At 48.8% G+C, this 19,959-nt stretch overlaps 3 protein-coding genes and 2 non-coding genes across 7 annotated transcripts; 3 read left to right on the top strand and 2 right to left on the bottom strand.

Annotated features, from left to right (window-relative positions):
- Positions 1-2,522: 2,522 nt before the first annotated feature.
- On the top strand, positions 2,523-11,730 carry PWWP3A (PWWP domain containing 3A, DNA repair factor). 3 transcript variants are annotated; one of them, XM_068661484.1, is made up of 14 exons: positions 2,523-2,575; positions 2,971-3,066; positions 3,496-3,587; positions 3,930-4,000; positions 4,398-5,420; positions 5,692-5,814; positions 6,275-6,345; positions 6,755-6,831; positions 7,296-7,356; positions 7,864-7,939; positions 8,062-8,112; positions 8,517-8,947; positions 9,643-9,731; positions 9,929-11,730. In XM_068661484.1, exons 2-14 carry the CDS (start codon positions 3,010-3,012, stop codon positions 10,005-10,007), a joined length of 2,301 nt encoding a protein of 766 aa, XP_068517585.1. In that variant the 5' UTR covers positions 2,523-2,575; positions 2,971-3,009; the 3' UTR covers positions 10,008-11,730. The 3 variants fall into 3 exon arrangements, with proteins under 3 accessions (XP_068517585.1, XP_068517583.1, XP_068517584.1); XM_068661482.1 differs by lacking the exon at positions 2,523-2,575 and adding an exon at positions 2,633-2,863; XM_068661483.1 differs by lacking the exon at positions 2,523-2,575 and having other exon boundaries at positions 2,876-3,066.
- Positions 11,731-12,302: 572 nt separating this feature from the next.
- On the bottom strand, positions 12,303-12,375 carry TRNAF-GAA (transfer RNA phenylalanine (anticodon GAA)). The gene has a single exon. It is a non-coding gene; the product is annotated as a tRNA-Phe (tRNA).
- Positions 12,376-12,555: 180 nt separating this feature from the next.
- On the top strand, positions 12,556-12,629 carry TRNAN-GUU (transfer RNA asparagine (anticodon GUU)). The gene has a single exon. It is a non-coding gene; the product is annotated as a tRNA-Asn (tRNA).
- A 104-nt stretch (positions 12,630-12,733) lies between these two features.
- On the top strand, positions 12,734-16,404 carry NDUFS7 (NADH:ubiquinone oxidoreductase core subunit S7). Its single transcript, XM_068661877.1, has 8 exons — positions 12,734-12,854; positions 13,147-13,183; positions 13,490-13,558; positions 13,971-14,088; positions 14,621-14,800; positions 14,876-14,922; positions 15,741-15,829; positions 16,194-16,404. Exons 1-8 carry the CDS (start codon positions 12,839-12,841, stop codon positions 16,289-16,291), a joined length of 654 nt encoding a protein of 217 aa, XP_068517978.1. The 5' UTR covers positions 12,734-12,838; the 3' UTR covers positions 16,292-16,404.
- Positions 16,405-16,667: 263 nt separating this feature from the next.
- GAMT (guanidinoacetate N-methyltransferase) lies at positions 16,668-19,214 on the bottom strand. The gene is made up of 6 exons (XM_068661876.1): positions 18,929-19,214; positions 18,334-18,479; positions 17,963-18,026; positions 17,723-17,790; positions 17,532-17,642; positions 16,668-17,272 (listed from the first exon to the last, which is right to left on the bottom strand). The coding sequence occupies exons 1-6, from the start codon at positions 19,110-19,112 to the stop codon at positions 17,132-17,134; spliced, it is 714 nt and encodes a 237-aa protein (XP_068517977.1). The 5' UTR covers positions 19,113-19,214; the 3' UTR covers positions 16,668-17,131.
- Positions 19,215-19,959: the final 745 nt, after the last annotated feature.

Below are 19,959 nucleotides of genomic sequence, written 5' to 3'. Positions count from 1 at the left end.
AACTAATGAAATCGGTTGACACACTTCTTGAAAAGAAAATTTTTAGGCAAGCATTTGCCAAGCCACAGGATAATAACCATTTGTGGGTTTTAATACAGAGCAAGTAACGAGAAAGGAAAAGCCATATCACACGTGCTAGACTAAAGAAAGCCTGTCGCTTGCTGCCAGGCTCAGCTGCTGTAATCCAGTGTGGGGCTTGCTGACCCAGGATGTCAATCGTGGTCATTTTTGGTCATGTATATGTAACAGAATGTTCCAGGCAAAAAAAAATCTCACCTGGGAGAGAATGAATTCATACACGAAGTTCATTTTTCCCAGATGGGGACGTACAATTCATTAGTTGGTAAGGAAGGGACTGCGAACAAAATTCGACTTTGTTTAAGCTAAAAGCTGCAACCAGAGACCCCCAGCTCAGTCCAGAGAGGGTTGTTCAGCAGATCGAGACCTGGAAGCAGAGAGGCAGGAAGGCAAAGGTGACACGGTGACTTTCATACCTAGTTACAGCACAAGTAGAAATCATAAAGACAACATGTAAGGGCTGATCCATACCTTCTGACGCTCATTTATGTTTAGGGTGCTTGTAAAGCTGAATACATGGAGAGATTGGATGTTCAAGAGTTTTTATTTAATTGGAAAAATATTAGGTGAAGACCAGAAATGTGCTCCTTTTACTGTCATTCATACCTTAAACTGGGAAGGAGGTGGGTAGCATAGCATCGCTTTGGAGAAAGCACAGGCTAATGGGGTGGGAGAATGGCGTAAGCAAGGGGGAAATAATTCCCGTTGCTCTGCGTTTTGTGGGAGGAGTGCTTGTTTCCTTCCTTCCTCCCTCGATTTTTAATGTAGAGGCTGCATCTGACAGCGTGCTGAGCTCTGGGCTTCCTCCTACAGGTGTGTTTAGGGTGATGCTCTCCTTCCTGCAAACTCCATTCATAGAAATGGAGCCAGAACTCCAAGCATGCCGTTTACTAAACCAGGTATTACAAGATTATTTCACATGCTCGGACGTGAAATACCTATTTAAACATCTTGCAGGACCAGGCCCGAGCACTCAGCACACCCACAGCCTGTGAAGCAGGGACCAATGCTGGAAAATGCTAAGCGACATTGCACTGCCTTCAGACTACTCCTGATCTTGCAGAATCATATCAGTCAGATAACAACAAGTAACAACGTGTCTTCTGTGACAGGAGACACCCGATGGAAAATTGTAAGCAAAAAAGGGAGTTTGTCTCTCATGTTATGTCAACAAAGTATTACTCCACAAATATCAGTACTTAAAGGTAGGAAAAATGTATACTCCTGGGAACAAATGTAATAGGACATGCCATTTTGGTCTGTATGCTGTTTTCAGAATGTGTTTTAATAACTTACTTCTTCGGTATAGTGGTTACATTTTCAATATTGCAGGTATTTATAAAGAAGCATAGACAGAGCTAATAAAATATCAAACATCAGACCGTGAACTCTGTTTTTACTGTTAGCGTCAGAGGGCTAAAAATCGACATGGCTAAGTACCGGCTTGATAAAAGCTTTTTTCTTTTTGTCCTGAGTTTTGAACCCATTTTCATGTGACAATCTCTTCCCAGGCTGTATACCTAAATGCTCTGTTGATCTATCCGGGCTTTCAGCATTTTTTATTGTCTAAGCACTGTGCTTTGCCTTTTGTCTCCTACCATAAATAGGAAGACCTTTTGAGCAGGGTTTCTGCTGTATGCAGCCAGCCAGATGCGCGCAGTAATTTAACCCACAGAAATTACAACCCCCTCGTTACGCCGAATTAGAAAGCGCTCCTCTGAGCGGCACTGCTGTGCTCGGCTGTGGAGCCTCTGCTGCATTCCCCACGTACTGCAGCTCGGGCTGCTGCTGCACCGCAGGGCACGCTGCCAGCACGCTCCGTGGGCTCTGCTGACAACCAGGGGAGAACGGGGGGCACATAAGGAGCCTTGGGGGGCTGCAGGCAGCTCGGGGCCGTTGAGTCAGTAAGGCTAACGCCTTGAAGCCGCAGCTCCGGGGCACTCAGGCAATGAAGCCTGGGTGTTGGAGTGGGTCAGAGCCAGGCGCCAAGGCTGTGCTGAGGGAGGCGCGCTGCCTGCCCTCGCCTTGGTGTGACTCCTCGTGCCTGGCTGCAGCCATTCTGTCCCTTGGTGAAGGGCCAGGGCAGGAGCTGTGCTCTGCCACCGCCATGCTCGGGGCAGGCATGGAGCCGAGGCCCACATCGCCCCCCCTGGGCTCCCCCTGGGCTCCCCCTGGGGCCTGGGCCTGGGCCTAGGCCTAGGCCTTAGGCCTAGGCCCCCTCCTGTTGCCATGGTAACGCTCTCCCCCATCGCCCCCACGACGCCATCGCTTCCGGGCGCTGAGGGGCGGGGCGCGCCTCGCATCTTCCAATAGGAGAAGGGGAGGGCGGGGCGAGCAGAAAAAAGGGCGCTGTGATTGGCTGAGGAGCGGAGGCCGGAGCCCCGTGTTTTGGCGGCAGGAAGGGGGGAGGGCTGAGGGAGGCGCCGCGGATTGGTCGGGGCGTTGCCAGGGGGACGGCGGCGGCGCACGCGCAGAGCGGCGCGGGGCGGGCGGCCTGGTGAGGGGGCGGCGGCGGCCTTTGGGGGGGGGTCCCGGACCGGGGTTAAACGGGGGGGACCGGGGGGAACCGGGGGGAGCGTCCCGGCCCCTCACGACCCCTCCTGCGGGACAGAGCGGGGGCCACTTCCCCCCTTCCTGCCCCCACCCCACAGCGCGGGGGCCCCAGAGCCCGCCCAGGGCCCGCCCCGGGCCCGTCGGCGGGAGCCGGAGCCGGAGCCGGGAGGGGCTCGGCCGGGGCCTCCCTGGGGCCTGCCCCGTGTCAGCGCCTCAGCGGGGTCCTCGGGAGGTTGGTCCGAGGCCTGTGACCCCGCAGTTAAAGCGACGCCTGGTTGCGTTGTGGTGAAGTGCTGCGGTTCGTTAAAACTTGGAGTAATTCTCCTTCTTTTTCGTCAGAACGCACCGGGGTTTTCCTTTCCTCCATGAAGCGCGGTCATGGCAGAGCCGGAGTATGTGCTTTGCAAGCGGAGGGGGCGTTTGTGGCCAGCGAAGGTAAAGTGGGTGCACGGAGAAGGAAAGGTTTTGTGGATTTAGCTTAGAAATGAGGGGAGCGGTAACAGAAAATGTGAGCTTCTGAGCAGCTGTGAATTGCTGCTGCTTTGTGTGTAAACCGAGACAAAGTGCCAATTGTGCTGATACAGATACCCAGTTGGTGTTAATAGTTTTAAGTGAATTACCCCAATGATAGGCATAGTTGTAGGTAGTTGTCTGGAAGCAATTGCTTCAAGTAAACACCTATATATGTTCTTTAAAAAAAAATAATAAAAATTGTCTTAACCTGTAGGGAAGCTGATACTGCAGCCAGGTGCCATGCAAAGTTAGTCTGTTCTGTGCTATTCGTCCTAAAAATATCTTGAAGTCTGACCTGTGCTACAGGCTGGGTTGAGAATTTTTAACGTGTGCTTTTCTTTTTTAATGTAGGTTTTGTGCAAAAGTGGAGACGCTGGAAAATCATCTATTGCTAATGCAGAGGAAGCTTCTTTGGAAGTTGAAATATTTGGCTTAAAAGAAAAGTAAAGTATCTCTGTTAGCGTTTTGTGTTTGCACTCTTAGGCTTTGTAAGGAAGAAAAATAATCCCGTTATGGGAAGGTGTGTGGGATGAGTCACTGACTCACAGAATGATTAGGTGACTAACCCACTGCTGCTTAGAAAGCTGCCTATATACTTGTCTCATGGAGCACCTACAAACAACACGCTGTTAGCTCAAGGATTCTTTTTTTTTTTTTTTAATTCTGCTAAAATGTTATGGGGCTGTGGGGGGAAACTACAGGTTTATTGCCAGATGAGGGTGTTGCCATGCTGTTAGCAATGGCTCCTGTTGTGACAGTTTCAATCAACTTTGTTGTATTTTCAGGGTTAGTGTGAAATCTGCAGATACAGTTCCACTGAATGAAGAATGTATAGAAGATATCGCTTCTAACTTAGGTGAGGATATCTTGAAACACTTTCTGTCTTGTGTATTGCCTGAATACAAAATAATGCCCACAACTTCAACCTGGTGGATGGTCGATACTTGTGTTTCCTGAGGTGTTCTTTTGCATTTCTCTTCCCCTCTCCCCTTTCAATCCATAAAGCTTGAAAACGGACCAAATATTATCAGGGCTAATTTGACTCTTCCCTTGTGTTGCACATTGGAAGAAATTATGAAAAAAAATTGTGTATTTGCATCATATTTTTTTAAAAAGCTATTAGTAGCTTGCCCATCGTGTGTGCTTTATACTTTGCCTCAAAAATCTTGAAGTCTTAGACAAAAGAAACTGTAAACACATTTTTAATGTATTGTATTCAAATAAAGGTTATTGTATTGCATGTTCTTCGACAGGTGAAAAGACAGATTCTAGTGAAGTTGTGGACGAACTGAAATATCGCTGTGCTCTTAGAACTGCTCTGGATCTTTTGAGAGAAAATGCATCAGCCAGACAAGTGCCACAGCTGAAAGAGGGAGTGAGTACTCAGTTGTCTCAGGCAAACAATAAGGAATCTCTCTCATCTACCCCCTTACGGGGCTGTCGGTCACTCCTTCACCGTAAAGAAAAGTTGGAGGCTGAGACTCCCAAGAAGAAATCGGAGAGAAAAAATAGCCCCAACCTAAAGACTGATATAAGAAAACAAAAGCAGAAATGTTCTCTTCTTTTGGACAAAAGGGATAAAGCAAATGAAAATGGAACAAAACCTTCAAAATGTAGTGCTGGGGACTTGTGTAATACATCAAACTCAAACGGTCAAAATCACACAACGCCAGAATCAAAATCACTATCAAGACAGAAAAAAGCCAAGTCCAGTTTGTCAACAAAGTCCCAAACAGAAAACAAACTTGTGCTTAAGCCAAAGGAAGAAAAAAGTAAGCAAGGACAAAAAAGACCAGGTGCAGGATCACCTGTGCAACTTCCAAATAACCTCCCCGAAGTTCAGGCACAGCCTCTTGCTGAGGACGCTTCTCCATCTGTGACCTGCAAGTCTTACACAGGGGCAAATGTCAGAAGCAGGACAAACACTAGGCGTCAACCTAAAAGTGTGTTACTGGATTTAACTTGTAAAAGTGCCTCTGACTTGAAGAAGAACATCAGAAATGAGAGCAAGAATCTAGTAAATCAACTGGATGGGGGAAAAGAAACAGTGAGTTCGAAACAACTAAAAAGAAAACGAGAGACCAGCGTGCCTGTGTCCTCGTACAGGAAAAAGAAATGCAGAAATGGCTCTGAGCCTTCAGCCAGGTCCTCTCACCGTGGAAAGCTTTCTGGTGGTTTTGTTTCCCAGCCTGACGAGGAGGGAAGCAAGGATGCTCCACGTGTGCCTACGAGTAAAGTAAAGGAGTTCCAGCTGTCTGACTTCAACGAAGATGAAGGTGAGCATGCTGCTTAGGGCAGGGAAAACTTCATTCCTTTTGATTCTTGAGTGCTGATTTTCATCTTTTTGAGAATGTCATCATGGTTTTTGGGGGTGTGCTGAGCTCTGGGTTTCTGTTAGGCGGTCTCCTGAGCTCTTGTTAGAGGGCAATGTGAATCACTGTGTTTTTTTTACACTTGTGTATTTCACCTGGTCTGAAAGTGATCCCTACTGACTTAACTAATCACTGTGCTGTGTTTCTGAATGCTGATGTTTGTTGCTGTTGGCAGGACTGGAATCTCCTGACCTGTCTGCAAAGTTAACTTTCACGGAGAATCTCTCTCATGTCTCAGCTCTGGTAGATAAAGATGAGGAGGAGGATGAAGAACTCCCTAGTATTCTATCTCATCAAGGTGAGGCATGAGTTTGTCTACTTGAAACTTAATCAGTCAAGCTTGGTGTGCCTTTTTAGAATGTGCAGTTCTGCCTTGCTGGCCAAGTTATGGCAATTCCTGTTAATGAAACCTAATGTTTTCAGAAAATGAATCCAAATTTGTTCAGGCTTGGATTAAAATGCCTTTCTTAAGTGCCCCAGAAAGGCTTTCAGGAACGGAATAAATTGCAACACATTGTGAAACTGGGTCTAAAACTTCAAAGTTCTTATATTCAGAACTGCCTGTGCTGTGTTTGGGCTGGGATGAGGCGTTGAGGGCGTGTGGTTGAGGGGTTGTCACTTTGGTTGAAATCTGTAAAAGCACTGAAGCAGAACTCATTAAATATCAACTGCATGAAAGGAGGCTAACAAGATGAGGCGAGTTAACTGTCTTGTCTGTGTTTCCTTTTAAGAAAAGAAACTCTATTTTCTCATTGTAGAGCCACAATTGATTGAGGAAGGGATTTTGGTCTGGTGCAAATGGCAAAGGTATCCTTATTGGCCAGCAGTGGTAAGTAAGAACAGCTCGCTGCCTTATCTGAGAGTGATTATTGCCAGATAAAAACAAGGATAATAACAGAAGTAAACTTATGTATGATAAAAGCACATCAAAATAATGAAATGTGGCCAGTTCACATTTTAATATTGGAGCAGAGGTTTCCTGCTTAGCTTTTATAGCCTGTGTCATCCGTTGGTGTGGTTGCATCCTGCTCTTAAAAAAAAAAAAGTGAGAAAGGGATGGGTCCTTGCGCCCTAACAAAAATGCTCCATTTGGGTACTTCGCTCTTCTTGCCACTTTATTTTTCGTATTTATGTAAGTTGCTTTAAGTGTGGGGTGAGCTCATTAACACTGAAAATGTTCATGTGTTGTAAGGGTGTTAGAGCTCTAAGATGCTGATGAAACTTCATCCTTTTAACAGGTAAGAAAAGTGAAGCGGAAACACAGAAAGGCAAACGTGCTGTTCATAGAAGGGAATGTAAATGAAAAAAAAAAAGGGTAACTATGGATTCTGATCGGGTGCTGAACTCTGGGTTTGTTAGGCAGTCTCCTGAACTCTTCTCCTGTTACTGGGCAATTACAGTCTGTTAGAACTAACCTTGATCTCAAAGGGAGTGACCAAGTAAGGTGAGGATTTGCAGGTGTGGGCTACTTGTTTTTACCATGCTGCCAATTGAGGCATGCTAACAGTTGGCAATTATGTGAGCAATAAAGTGTAAAAGACTGAGGACCTAGCTATTGTTTTTTCATGTTGGGGTGAGCTTCCTGCAGACATCACTCTGCCTTTGCATTTGCTTTAAAATTTAAAAATTCCTCAGTTTTAGCTTGCTAGAAATCCAGAACTAGTAAAGCCTATTTACGGAATTCCTTACAAAACCTGGTTTTCAGGAAGGTGTAGAATCACAATGAAGAAACAACTGCACAACCTAATTGCCTCTCTTCCCTGTCTTTTTCTCATCAAGCTTCTCAGTATCTCTTAGGAGTCTGAAGCACTTTGATTGCGAAGAAAAGCAGGATCTCATTGTAAGTGTTACCAGTAACATGCAATTACAAATGTATACAAACACTGGAAACAGTATTTTTGTGCAGTGTGTAGCTTACCCTGCCAGAGGAGTGTTGCAGCTGACAGGTCTGTTTGCTCACTGTTCTCTGAGAGATGCTGGTCTACTAAACAGAGTAATTAAATGTAACTTGTACTGCACAAAATGGAGAAGAATATGGGAAAGGGAACCTCCTGATGCATTTCTCCTCCTTGATGAGGCCAAGGATGCTGCTAAGAACAGGTTTATGTGGAAGGTGGCCAGTTGCTTAGGACTCAACTGGATTTTCGCTTGTGGGCTTTCTACATACAACAAAGGCACTCTCATGGTGCATTAACAGTAATTACAGGAATTAAATTGAAGAGAATGCAGGAAACTGCAAGCATTTTCTTGATATGTTACCGTTAGCCATTTTTGCTTACTGGTCCTAGACCTAAAAGCTTCATAAGGCTATTCTTTTTTTGAACTGGAAATGGCCATTGTTTTACAGGAGCAAGCCAAAGAAGAACATCGCCAGGAAATTGAGTGGTGTATTCAATTGATCTCTGACTATCGAATTAGAGTAGGTAAGGACATGGGTTGATGTCATCCATTCTGATGTAAATCACTGAAAAAACAATAATGCAAAGGCTGTCAGTTTTTGTTTTATAGGCTTAACTGATTAATAACCCTGTTCTGGGCTTTTTAGGTTGTCATTCTTTTACGGGATCCTTCTTGGAATATTTTGCTGATGATATCAGTAAGTGAATTCATGATGAGATTCTTCTGTATTCCTCTTAGAAGAGAAGTTTAGCTCTAATGTTTACTAATGTGTTGTTGAGCATCAAACCTGGTAGGGTTTGATTAAAAATTAAAATAATTACATGCCAATATGCTGTAAGATTTTTAGTCCTACAACAGAAGTTAAGTATCGATTGTTTAAAAAAAACAATTGAGTTGTTTCAGATTGTAGCAAGTTTGTTTCAGAGATCATGTCAGGTTCAATTCCTCTTTTTGTTGATGTTTTTTTCCCCTACTTGGTGGGGGAGAAAGGAAAAGAAAACTACCAAAAAAAAAAAGCTTATTTTGTGTATATATGTATACAAGAAAGACCCTTCTTTTATATAAATGAGTGTGAATGATTGTGGCTCTTTCTTTTTTCAGGTTATCCAGTTAGAAAGCAGTGTTACCAAGGTTTAGTCCAAATGACCTTTCCAAACGTAGCAGAAGAAAATCTCGAAGAGTCTTTATTAGAAACTTCACCTCAGAAGCCTTCTAAGAAACTTCTTCCTGACAGAACAAGGGCTGCCAGAGATAAAGCAAATAAAAAGATAGTGGAGTTTATAGTGAAGACTAAGGGGGCAGAAGAGCATCTCTTGGCTATTTTGAAAAGCAGAAAACAGTCTCGGTGGATGAAGGAATTCCTGAATTCAAGTCAGTATGTGACCTGCGTTGAGACTTATTTAGAGGATGAAGAACAATTGGACCTAGTAGTAAACTACCTGAAGGAAGTATATCATGAAATAGACACCGAAAATCTCTGCCAAATAAATGGAGACAGAATAAAATTTATTTCAGATGTCCTGTTGCCTGAAGTAAGTAAACATTGAACACTGAGTAAAGTTGATGTTTAAATAACATGAGTTATGTGACTTGAATTTACTGATTTATTGACAAACGTGCTTGTATGTTGGAGAAAATTAATAAGTAAGGCCCAGTATTCACTGCATGTGTCCTGTTGGTATCTACTGGGTTGTGGCTGAGATGCAGACCAGGGTAATTCCAAATGCTGGTTTTTAAGCCACTAGCTTAAAAGTGGAAGCTTTACATGTTGCAGTGTTTTTAAAGGCAAATGATTGCTTTTTGGTATATTTTCACTTATTTCTCTATAGATTTTTTTTTTTCCTTCTGACGAGTTAGCTGGGCTTTTCCTGGTGGTGGGATTGCTGGCAGAAAGGATAGTTTTACTTATAGTTACAGTTTTAGATACTTATTGCTTTAGATGGGAACTTCCCAGGGAAAGGTATTAGTAAGAATCTCTCTTCTGTAGAAACAAAATTGCTGTTAAGAGTATCTTATTTTGGTTACAAAAATAATCTCCTGGGCCTGCTAAAGGTCAAGCTTGTATTATTTAACAGGTTTGGGTACACAATAAGCAGTTCCACCCAAGTTTCCAAAGTGATTAGGAAATCTCATTCCAAAAATGTGCTCATCTACTGAGGCAGTGGGTGTAATTTTGTAATTTAGTTCTTGTTTTGCCAGCATAAATGAGCTAAATATTCTTTTATAGGCCATCATTTATGCGATTTCTGCCGTGGATGACATAGACTACAAAAAAGCAGAAGAGAAATATATAAAAGGACCATCTGTGAGCAAAAGGTATCTTCTTATTCTTAGCATTTTCTGAGCTTTCCTTACTAGCTTACTGTTTATTTGGAAAAGTGTGAGTGAGAGTTCAATAGCCTCCCTTCTGTAAGGCAAACTTACTGTAACTGTGTTACTGTAACTAAAAGCAGCAAAATTTTTAATACACTCAGATTGTTTTTGCAGCAGAACTTTAATGTGTTTCTTTTCAGGGAGAGAGAGAAATTTGATGAAGAAATTCTGGAAAGAAAAAAGTTGAAGACAGAATTGGAATCTGCAGACAGCCTATAAGAAGGGTGGTACAAACTTTCACGTGTTGCCCTGGCACTGTATATATTGGAGAAGTGATTATTTGTATGAAAATACCATTCTTGCTTTTTAAAATGCGTGTAGATATCTTTAAAATGTGGTTGTTACAATGCTGCATTACTGTCAGATATGGTCGTGTCAGTCCTTGCTGCCTCCTCTGTGTACTGGAGCTGCGCGCTGCTTCCCTTTGTCCTGCCGTGTTGAACTGCCTGCAAGAGGTGATGTGAGCTGCAGTAATCCTGCAGATGTCCTGCCAGTCTGTCCTCATCCAGCCAGTGCACTTACTACAGGATGTACAGGAACACAGCAAGTGTTGTGGAGAGCTGCTCGATGCAGCTCTTTAAGTCTTGTGTGAATTACTGACCAAATATCTGACAAAGGAAGGGCTATTGTCCCCGGAAGAATATGTACTGATAAATTATGTAGCCTTGTGTTATTGCTTGGTTACTTTGCTGCTACCTGAATATGCACAGGTTTTCTGCCCAAAAGTGTTTTTGGACGTTTTTTTTTCTTTGTCTTAAAGGTGTGGGAAATAAAATTGGTACCTACTCATGCAATCCAATTCACAATGGCTTTGTTGCTGATGGAACGACCGCAGCATTCAGCGGAAAAGGAATCCAGTGTTTGAAAAGAAAAAGCCTTTGCAAAAGCCTTTGCTTTGCCATTTTTAAAAGTGAATCTCTTTTGAATGCTATTTTAAAAATGTTTGATTCTCAGTGGTTTTTCAGGAACACTTAACTGTTTTCATCTGATCTAAATGCCAAGTTTAATCAGGCATTGTTACCTCCCTCAGCTTGTGCTGAAATTCTGACAGACCTGTGGCGTAATCGATAACTGTTTAGTGACGGAAGCTCAGTGACCATTATTTTTGTGTAATACAGTCAAAGGGTGATACACTCGTCCAGTTTTAAAAAAAAAAAGGTTGAAATTAAAGGGGGGAATTTAAATGTGAAATTAGATAGTGATATATATTCTGGCCATAGTAATTACCTGAGTATATTTTAATTGCTTTTAATTACATGGTACTCTTGCAATCCTTGTGTTGGCATAACAAAGTGACATTCACAAGTACCGGAATCATGTAATAAATATTGAGATGGGCTTTATTTCAGTTTTCATTAGAACTGGTGTTGGTGGATAATGCATCTCTTGTATTTGTGATAGCTCAATGCAGTTATGGAATCACCTCCAGAGGTGATACCTGCGAGTGGAGGTGTCTTGTCACGTACAGCTGCTTCAGGCTGCATGAGCTTCTTCCCCAGAAAAACAAATGCTGCTGCAAATACACATCCTGCAGGCGCTGTTGGTGGGGGTTCAAAGAGATCAAACTGTCCTCAGGTTCCTTCTTTATAACATTCCCCAAGTACTGCTAAGATTCTTTTTCAAACCACTGCACAGAAATAAAATTCTGCCTTCCTTGCCTTTACCTGAATCTTCGCTTTTCATACCATCTATCGCAATCTTAGCTGGATGTTTAAAATGAGAACTCGTCTGTGTCAAATAAAATTGCATTCTTCTGAAGGACAGCTAGGAGTGTACATAGAGTTTAAGCACTTTAAAATGTTTACATCTTTAAGAACACTTTTAACATCTTGGCATTGCTTACACTATAAATACTCATAGATTGAGACCAAACTCACTCTTGCAATGTACGGTGTTATGTGGTCTTAACTAACAGTGGTGGAATAAAGAAGTAAATCCTCAATAGTTTCATATTACTTTTGTTTGAATGCATTCATTTGTTCCAAACTGCTTTTAAGCTGGGGTGGTAAGTGCACGCAGGCTTCTCCTTGAAACTACAGGGTAGGTGAAGATGGTTTTTGGATATCAGATTTACTGAAACCTCGTCCTACAGTTATCAGTTTCATGTTATAGAATAAAGTAAATTTACTTTTTTTCTGGTATTGTGCTTTAAATAAAGCAGTCACATTATCCCTGCCAAGGACAGGATCCTCGTTAAGGGTCTTGGTGTGGTGGAGGTGGTTTCCTTCACCTGAACTGCAGCTGTTTAGCGTTCAGTGTGCTGATTCCAGCAGCTCTGGGGTGTTCACGAGGAGGAAGTTTTGGGGTGCGATGCATTTACCAAACCCTGAACCTCTGCGATTGCAGCCGCAGGGACTCGGAGGCTGCCTGGGGCACGGCTCTCCTGCTCGCAGGGGTGGCTCTGGGGAAATAAAAACCTGTATTCGTGTCTGCTTGGCTAACCCTCAGCTTTCCTCTGGCAGCACGAACGCGGAGAACCCAAAACACGAAATTCTACCCCAAAAAGAGGCGAGCTGCCGAAACCCGGGATCGAACCAGGGACCTTTAGATCTTCAGTCTAACGCTCTCCCAACTGAGCTATTTCGGCTGCTGGCAGCGCCGTCCCCCCCGCCCCCCCCACGTACTGTGAGGGGGGGGGGGTCCCGGGGGTGGGGGGGGGTCCCGGTTCGGCCGGTACCGGCCGAACCGGGACCCCCCCCCCACCCCCGGGACCCCCGCCTCAGGGGGTGCCCACAGGAGCCCGCGCAGCGGCGGCGCCGCCATCGCGGTCTCTGTGGCGCAATCGGTTAGCGCGTTCGGCTGTTAACCGAAAGGTTGGTGGTTCGAGCCCACCCAGGGACGCCCCGTGATCTTTAATTAATTCATTTTAGTTTATTTTTTTTTATTTTTTGGCCTTCCGCCTACGTTTTTGGCCCTGCCGCCCGCGGAACCTCGCCGCCAAGCTCCCGGTTTCCCGGCCGGCTCTCCGTGAGGCGCGGACCGGGCTGAGGCCGGAGGCTTTAACGGGTGGCACCGCGCGCACAGAGGTTGCCTCAAGGGCTGAGGGCGAGATGGCGGCGCTGGGCCGTGAGCGGGGCCGGGAACGGGGAACGGGGACGGGAACGGGGCTGGGAGGCCGGGATCCGGCCCTCTGAGGGGACACCGGAGCCGGGAGGGGGGAACCGGGGCTGGGTGGAGGCCGCTGGGGCCTTCGGTTGGGCCCTGGCCGGGCTGGGGGGGGGCTCCGGGACTGGGCTCTGAGGGCTCCGGGCCTGGGCCCTGGGGGGCTCCCGGCCCCCCGGAGCCGTTTCCCGAGGTTGGGCCTTTCCCCGTTACCCGGCCTGGCCCGGGGCTGATTTTTCCCGTGCTCTCCTTGCAGGTCTCGGCCTCGCTCGGTGCGGCGTGCTGGCCCTGAGGTGAGGGCTGGGGCTGGGGGGTGGGGGGGCGTTCAGGGCAGGGAGCCCCCAATGTCCCCCCCCTCATCGCGGCTGGGGGGTCCCAGGGGCTGTGGCTGCGGGGGGCAGAGAGCTGGGAGCTGAAATTGGGCCCTTTGGGGCTCTTTTTTCTTCATGGTTTGGATCAGGGGCCGCTCAGCTTCCTGGGGGTGTTTGTCCCTGCAGGGCCGAGGTGGGGGTGGCAGGGGACGCGTGGGGAGGCTTTGTGGCTCTGTGGCACCGAGGTTCAGCGTTTATTTATTTTTATATTTTTATTTATTTTTACAGGCCCAGCGCAGTGACATCTGTTCACACCCAGCTGCTCCATCAGACACCGGCAGCTGACCATGCTGACAGGTAACGCCGCGCTTCAAGGCAGGTTCCTCAGCTGTGTCCTTTCTCCCTCAGCTGTGAAGGGAAGAAATGTTGATTGCCACGGCTCCCCCTGCATGTGCTTCAAAGGCTTTTCCTCACCTCACCCTTAAGGCCCAGGATTAGCTGGCAGGCTGCGAGCCCTGGAGAGGAACCTGCCAGGCACCCTCTGTAATTTTGGTAGGGTGAACAAAAGGACCTCTTCCTGATCCATGTGTCCACAGCGGGGGAAAAAGAATGGCTATAAACAGCCTGCAGTGGTAGCAGAGGGTTTGGGATTGTCCGTAAGCAATGCCCCACAGATTCTTTATGGGATGACAGCTCCTTGAGTGTATTTATTGTATTCTAGAGCAACGCTTAATAATCAGACTGACACGACTGTGCTGTTTGCTTTTAGTTCTCTCCAAGTCCAGCAAAAGAGCTCAGCTGTTGTCCAGAGAAAGTCCTACGTCCCCTCTAGCAGGGGGGAGTATGTTGTCGCCAAACTTGATGACCTGATCAACTGGGCACGAAGGGTGAGTCGCTGAAACTCTTGTGTTTGCTGAGGAGAAATGGTATCAAGTGCTGCGAGGTGCTGGTTGGAAATGGATTTGTGCCATCTGCTGAGAGTAAAAATAGGTTCCGAATTCTTCAGGCTCCGCAGGAAGAATAGTCAGGTTTCTTGGCCAGAGGTTGACATTTGGGGAGTTGGGTCAGTGTGAGAGAGAAGCATTCAGAGGGCACTGCAAAGTGGTGTGAGCTGCCTGTCTGACCAGAGCTGGCTGTAAATAGGCAAAAAGCATCTTCTGGTTCTGCGCAGTCCTCGTGATGAGTCCTCTGCTCTGTGCAGAGGAGAAGCTGTGGTTTTGCTCTCCTGTTTAACGGTGAACACTGCTTTGATTCATGATGCTTTAACTAAACAAACCTTAAAACCTTTCTCTTCTCATTCTGTTTCCTTCTCTGTCCAATCAACCCTGAAAGTCCTTCACTCTGTGAGTCACCCACATGGGGTTTCACCTCCCGCTTTCAGCGTTCCCCCCCCCATAACCCAGGTCTCTCCTGCTCCAGAGCTCCTTGTGGCCGATGACGTTTGGCTTGGCGTGCTGTGCCGTGGAGATGATGCACATGGCAGCTCCTCGCTACGACATGGACCGCTTTGGGGTGGTTTTCCGCGCCAGCCCCCGCCAAGCTGATGTCATGATCGTGGCGGGCACCCTGACGAACAAAATGGCTCCGGCTCTGCGAAAGGTACGGACGCTGGCGGGTGCCTCAAGCGCAGCTGCACGCAGGTGGGAAGGGGTCTGAAATGTCTGTGCTCTGCAGGTCTACGACCAGATGCCAGAGCCTCGCTACGTGGTCTCCATGGGGAGGTAAGTGCCAGGGCATCCTCGTTGTCTTACCCTTGGTGGGGGAATTCAGGCGTCTCTGTGTGAGTGGGGAGATGATGGAGGGGAACCCAACCCTCGTTTATATTTCCAACCCTTTAAATTTTATAAAGAGGACCAAGAGGCTTTGTTATTAAAATAGATAAAGATTATTTCTTGATTAGGAGGAGGAGAGTAACTGCTGTCTGGTCACTGTGAACTGCAGTCTCCCCAGTGAAAGATTCTTTTTTGTTTTTTGCAGCTGTCAGAGTCTGGGGACTTTGAGAATTTCAAAGTCTCCGTTTAGACTAAAGCTTTCAAAATGCTTCTGCTGTGCAGCATAAAATATGAGGTCTGTGGAGCTCTGGCTCCATGAAGCTGTGGTGTTGGCTTAGTGGAATTGACTTCTTCACCTCCTGGTGAAGGTCGAGGTCAGACGTTTTGCAAGGGTGCAGAGGGGACAGGATGAGTTCTGGAAACACTTGGCTGTAGATGTGGCAAAAAAGGGGGTTTGCAGTGTGGGGAAAGACCCTCTGAATATCTGTTTTGTTTTGTAAGAGCCATGAAAATGGTTCGGTTTGGTTTGATTCAACTTGAAAGGTGGCTGTGAGCACAGGCTCTGCCTTCCAGCCAGGGCTCACAACGAGGACACAGCTCCTGTGTTCAGTGGCCACGGTACAAACCTTGGCATTCAATTACTGTAAAATCTATAACTGTCAGTGGGCCTCTTGCCTCACAGCAGCTTGGACGCCAGGTTAATGTTTTCCTTTGCCTCCTGCTAATGTTTCACCATGCGTTTAACAAAGCCCTGACGTCTCTTGCAGCTGTGCCAACGGTGGGGGTTACTACCACTACTCCTACTCGGTGGTGAGGGGGTGCGACCGCATTGTGCCGGTGGACATCTACGTGCCAGGTAGGAGAGGCAGCCTCTGTGTGCCACTGCACTAACTCAGAGCAGGAATTAAGTTAATTTGTAGTTTGAGCAATGGGTTTGAAAATCAGTGGGAGAATGTGAGCCATCTGCCTGTGCAGGTGGGGATTTGGGGTGCAAGAGCTCTTAGCCAGGACCTGCTGGGCAGTGGGAGCTAACGGACCATCGCATCAGTTTCTTTAAAACTGCATTCCTCTTGCTTTTATGAACTCTGCAGCCTGTGACAGACACAAAGCCAGAGAGAAATCACAGCCTGCTTTGGGGCAAAACCTGTAGCTTTGTTGATTCTGCCGGTGACTACATTTCAGTACAGCTGGCAGCCCCATGGGCTTCCTTTTTCCCTCAGGTTGCCCACCTACAGCAGAAGCTTTGCTGTATGGAATCCTGCAGCTTCAGAAGAAAATCAAACGAGAGAAGAAGATTCAGATCTGGTACAGGAAATAGCCTCTTATTTATGACCTACCCACTTACTGCCCACCGGGGGCACCTGCTTGCTTTCTTACGCACAAAACAACAAGTATTGTCACAAGCCTTCCAATAAACCAATACGTGGTTAAGATGTTGTTTTGTCTTTAATGTATCACTTATCTAAAGTGCATTAATTTGTTTAAAAACTGAATTACAAAAAGCAGTTGTCTGGGTGAAAGAAATCTCTTCCCAGGAGAGGGGACACCTGAAACCTGGGTCTTGCAGGCTTTGGTACTGAATGCGTCTTAGGAGCCTGGTGTGTCGGGCTCCCAGCAGCTCAGGACAAGGAGCAGTCACTGTAGAATTACGTGTGTGCTTGGAAAGACAAAAATAAATTGCTCAGAGGAAGCAGTTGTGTATTTCATTCTGTTTTAATGGGTTTTATCCCCTCTGGGTAGAGAAAGGAAACATCATTTATGCGCTATTGAACTGCAAGAGGGTCAAAAGAATCAGAACTTATTACAATAGACATTAGCCAAAAATATGAGGAAACTTCACTGGGAAGTTGCTTCGGGAGCAGTTGAAATCCAATTCTAACAAATCTGCCTCAAACTGCCTGGTTTTCCCCATTTCTCCTGCCTTGTTTAGATTATTTGGTTCGAGCGCCGGAAGCTACCCCATGATTTAAAAAAATGATCGGTATTTTAGAGTAAACGACTGCTCCAACCCCTGTGGCTGAATGCTCGGAGCCAAGCTCTTGAATTGCTGCTGAATTGAGGGATGGGAGAGGGGAGCGAATACGCGCGCTCCTCGGTGCTTCATCAGCCGCTGCTCTTCCTCCTCCTCTTCCTCCTTCCCGGGGCTTCGGGGCAGTGCTCAGTGCTTCACCACGCTGGGGGTGATCATCTTGTGGAAGGAGTAGTACCGGCAGTCCTTGGGGGGGACGAGGTCCATGACCGTGGTGCTGATGTTCTCCTTCTTGAACCCGGCCTCCACCAGGTGCGGAACCTGGGTCTCCTGCGAGGGAAGAGGGGCAGGGGGGGAGCAGCGATGGTTTGAGCTCTCCGAATGGTGCTGAGCCCCAGCTTCTGCTCCATGGGGACCAGGAGGCTGCAGGGAGCCCCGCTGGGACCTTCTCAGTGCTCCCTGCAGAGCTCCCAGCTCTTGCAGACGAGTTAAAAAGCCACGAAATGCCCTGGTTTGTGCTGCTCAGCGAGTCAGGACGGCACCAGCAGGGTGCTGGGGGCAGCTTTGGGGCCCCCCCAAACCCACTCACCTCAAACATCTTCTCGATGTCGGTGTACTTGGTCTTCAGCAGCTCGCCCCAGGAGGTGAGGTTGCAGTAGGTGAGGACCCCGCCGGGCTGCAGCAGGCGGAAGGCATGGTCCTGCGGTACAGCGGGGGGGGTGAGAGGTGCAGGGCTCAGCCCCCCCAGACCCTCCCCAGGGGCTGTGCCCACTGCGGTACCTTGATGAAGGCGAACTGATGCGTGTGCCAGGTCTTTGCCGACAGCGGGTAGGTGTCGTACAGGATTCCTGCATGGGAAAAGTGGGAAAAAAAAAGAGCTGTTTCTACTTTTTCCCCTATTTAAATTTGCTCCCTGTGCCCCTGGCACCCACAGGCAGCGGTGTGCCGCTCCCTGGGACTGGGGGGTCCCTGGGGACACCGCCTGTGCCCCCCAGGTACCGCCTGGCCTCGGTGCCTTACCAGCAAAGTGCCCGTCCGGCAGCGTCGGCACCACGTCCTCCCACAGCCCCTTCAGTGGCACCACCTGCGGGGACATGGAGAGGGCTCAGCCCTGTGCCCAACATCACGGCACGGCACAGAATGACACGGTATGGCAGGGCACGGTGTGGTATGGCACGGCACGGTATGGCAACACATGGTATGACACAGCACAGCATGGTATGGCATGGCACAGCATGATATGGCATGGCACGGTGTGGCATGGCACGGCATGGTATGGCATGGCGTGATATGGCATGGTGTGGAGTGATATGGCACAGCATGGCAGGTTATGGCATGGTGTGGTGTGATATGGCACAGTCTGGCACGGTGTGGCACAGCACGGCCCTGACCTTGTGCGGCTGCGCCCTGGCCCACTCCTCCAGCCGCCGGAAGACGCCCTCGTTGCACTCCACGATCCAATGCTCCTCGATATCGAACTCCTCCAGCTTGGTGGCGGCGATGGCCATGCCGAAGCCCACCTCCAGCACGCGGCCACCTGGGGACGAGAGGGGTCGCTGGGGGGGTCCCACGCCCTGCTGGGGGGGTCCTGCACCTCCCCAGGGACACTGAGCGAGGTGAGCACGTGCAGGGCTCTGCTTTCCCTCCCGCAGCCTTGGCTTGGGTTGTACCCCTCATTTGGAGCCCCCCAGGCCCCAAATGCTCCCCTGCCCCCCCCTTAAATCCCCCCAAGCCCATTGCAATGGAAAGAAGCGACCGCTCCCTGCAAAGTGCTGCAACCCCCCCCCGCCTCGCCGCCAGAAATGCGGGCAGGTGGTGGCCGGGCCCCCCTCCTCCTCCTCCTCCCCCAAGCTCCCCATCCCCTTTTGGGAATGTGTCACCGCTGACACGAGCGCACAAGTGCCACCACCGTGCGGGGAGCACCCAAAAAACTCCCCCCCGACCCCTTCCCCGTGCAGTTTGCTGCCCCCCGCGGGGTCCCGTTACCCCTGGAGGCGGCCACGGCCGCCAGCGAGTGCATGTAGGGGGTCTCCCAGCGCTCCATCACCGGCTTCCCCAGGATCTCCAGGTGGGCGTCGGGGGCGTCGTAGGCGGCCGTCGCCCCCCGCCAGGCCTGCCGGCAATCCTCGCCATCCGCAAAGATGGGTGCTGCGGCCGGGTGGGCGCTCATGGTCCCGCGGGAGGAAAGTCCAAGGGCTCGGCGGTGCTGGGGGAGGGAGAGGGCTCTGGGCGCTCGGCCGGCTTTAAATAGCCGGGGCTGGGAAAGAGCTGAGTGTGCACGGCGGGCTGGGGCCCCTTTTGGGTGAAAGGGCTGCCTTATCGGGCTGGGAGGGGACAGTGGGGGCCGGGCGAGCGGTGCCCATGTGTGGTTGGGTGGTCTGGGGGGGCTGGAGGGGGGACGTGGGGACTGTGCCATGCACCAGGGCCATGCAATGAGGGTGTGCCGTGCACTGGGGTCATGCAATAAAGCTGTGACATGCACGGGGGTTATGCACTGTGTATTGCAATGTGCATCAGGGCTGTGCCGTGCATTGCAACCATGCACCAGGTCTATGCAATGAGGGTGTGCTGAGTACTGGGGCCATGCGCTGGGGCTGTACTGTGCACTGGGGCCTTGCACCAGGGCTGTGCCATGCATTGCAACGTGCACCAAGGCTGTGCCATGTACTGGGGCCATGCAGGAAAGCCGTGCCATGCACTGGGGCCTTGCACCAGCGCTGTGCCATGCACTGGGTCCATGCAATGAGGGCGTGCTGTGCACTGGGGGCTTGCGACGTGCACCGTACGTTGCAACGTGCACCAGGGCTGTGCCCTGCGTTGCAGCCATGCAGTGAGGGTGTGCTGAGCACTGGGGCCTTGCGCTGGGGCTGTGCCATGCACCAGGGCCATGCACTGTGTATTGCAACGTGCATTGGGGCTGCACAATGCATTGCGACCATGCACTAGGGCCTTGAACTGGGGCCGTGCCATGCATTGCAACATGCACCAGTGCTGTGCCGTGCATTGCAGCCATGCAC

Source organism: Anas acuta, chromosome 26 (assembly GCF_963932015.1).
Source record: "Anas acuta chromosome 26, bAnaAcu1.1, whole genome shotgun sequence".
Taxonomy (NCBI): Eukaryota; Metazoa; Chordata; class Aves; order Anseriformes; family Anatidae; genus Anas; species Anas acuta.
Note: the sequence above shows the minus strand (reverse complement) of the source record. Positions and strands in the feature narration are given on the sequence as shown.

Bases quoted from the DNA above. Each gene is read 5' to 3' on its own strand.
- PWWP3A (XM_068661484.1), top strand. From the start codon at position 3,010: ATGGCAGAGCCGGAGTATGTGCTTTGCAAGCGGAGGGGGCGTTTGTGG. The intron at 6,346-6,754 runs GTAAGTAAGAAC...TCCTTTTAACAG, and splicing joins ATCCTTATTGGCCAGCAGTG to GTAAGAAAAGTGAAGCGGAA. The intron at 9,732-9,928 runs GTATCTTCTTAT...GTTTCTTTTCAG, and splicing joins GGACCATCTGTGAGCAAAAG to GGAGAGAGAGAAATTTGATG.
- GAMT (XM_068661876.1), bottom strand. From the start codon at position 19,112: ATGAGCGCCCACCCGGCCGCAGCACCCATCTTTGCGGATGGCGAGGAT. The intron at 18,480-18,928 runs GTAACGGGACCC...TCTCGTCCCCAG, and splicing joins GGCCGTGGCCGCCTCCAGGG to GTGGCCGCGTGCTGGAGGTG. The intron at 17,643-17,722 runs GTACCGCAGTGG...GCTGTACCGCAG, and splicing joins ATCAGTTCGCCTTCATCAAG to GACCATGCCTTCCGCCTGCT.
- NDUFS7 (XM_068661877.1), top strand. The intron at 13,559-13,970 runs GTAACGCCGCGC...GTTTGCTTTTAG, and splicing joins GCAGCTGACCATGCTGACAG to TTCTCTCCAAGTCCAGCAAA. The intron at 14,801-14,875 runs GTACGGACGCTG...TGTGCTCTGCAG, and splicing joins TGGCTCCGGCTCTGCGAAAG to GTCTACGACCAGATGCCAGA.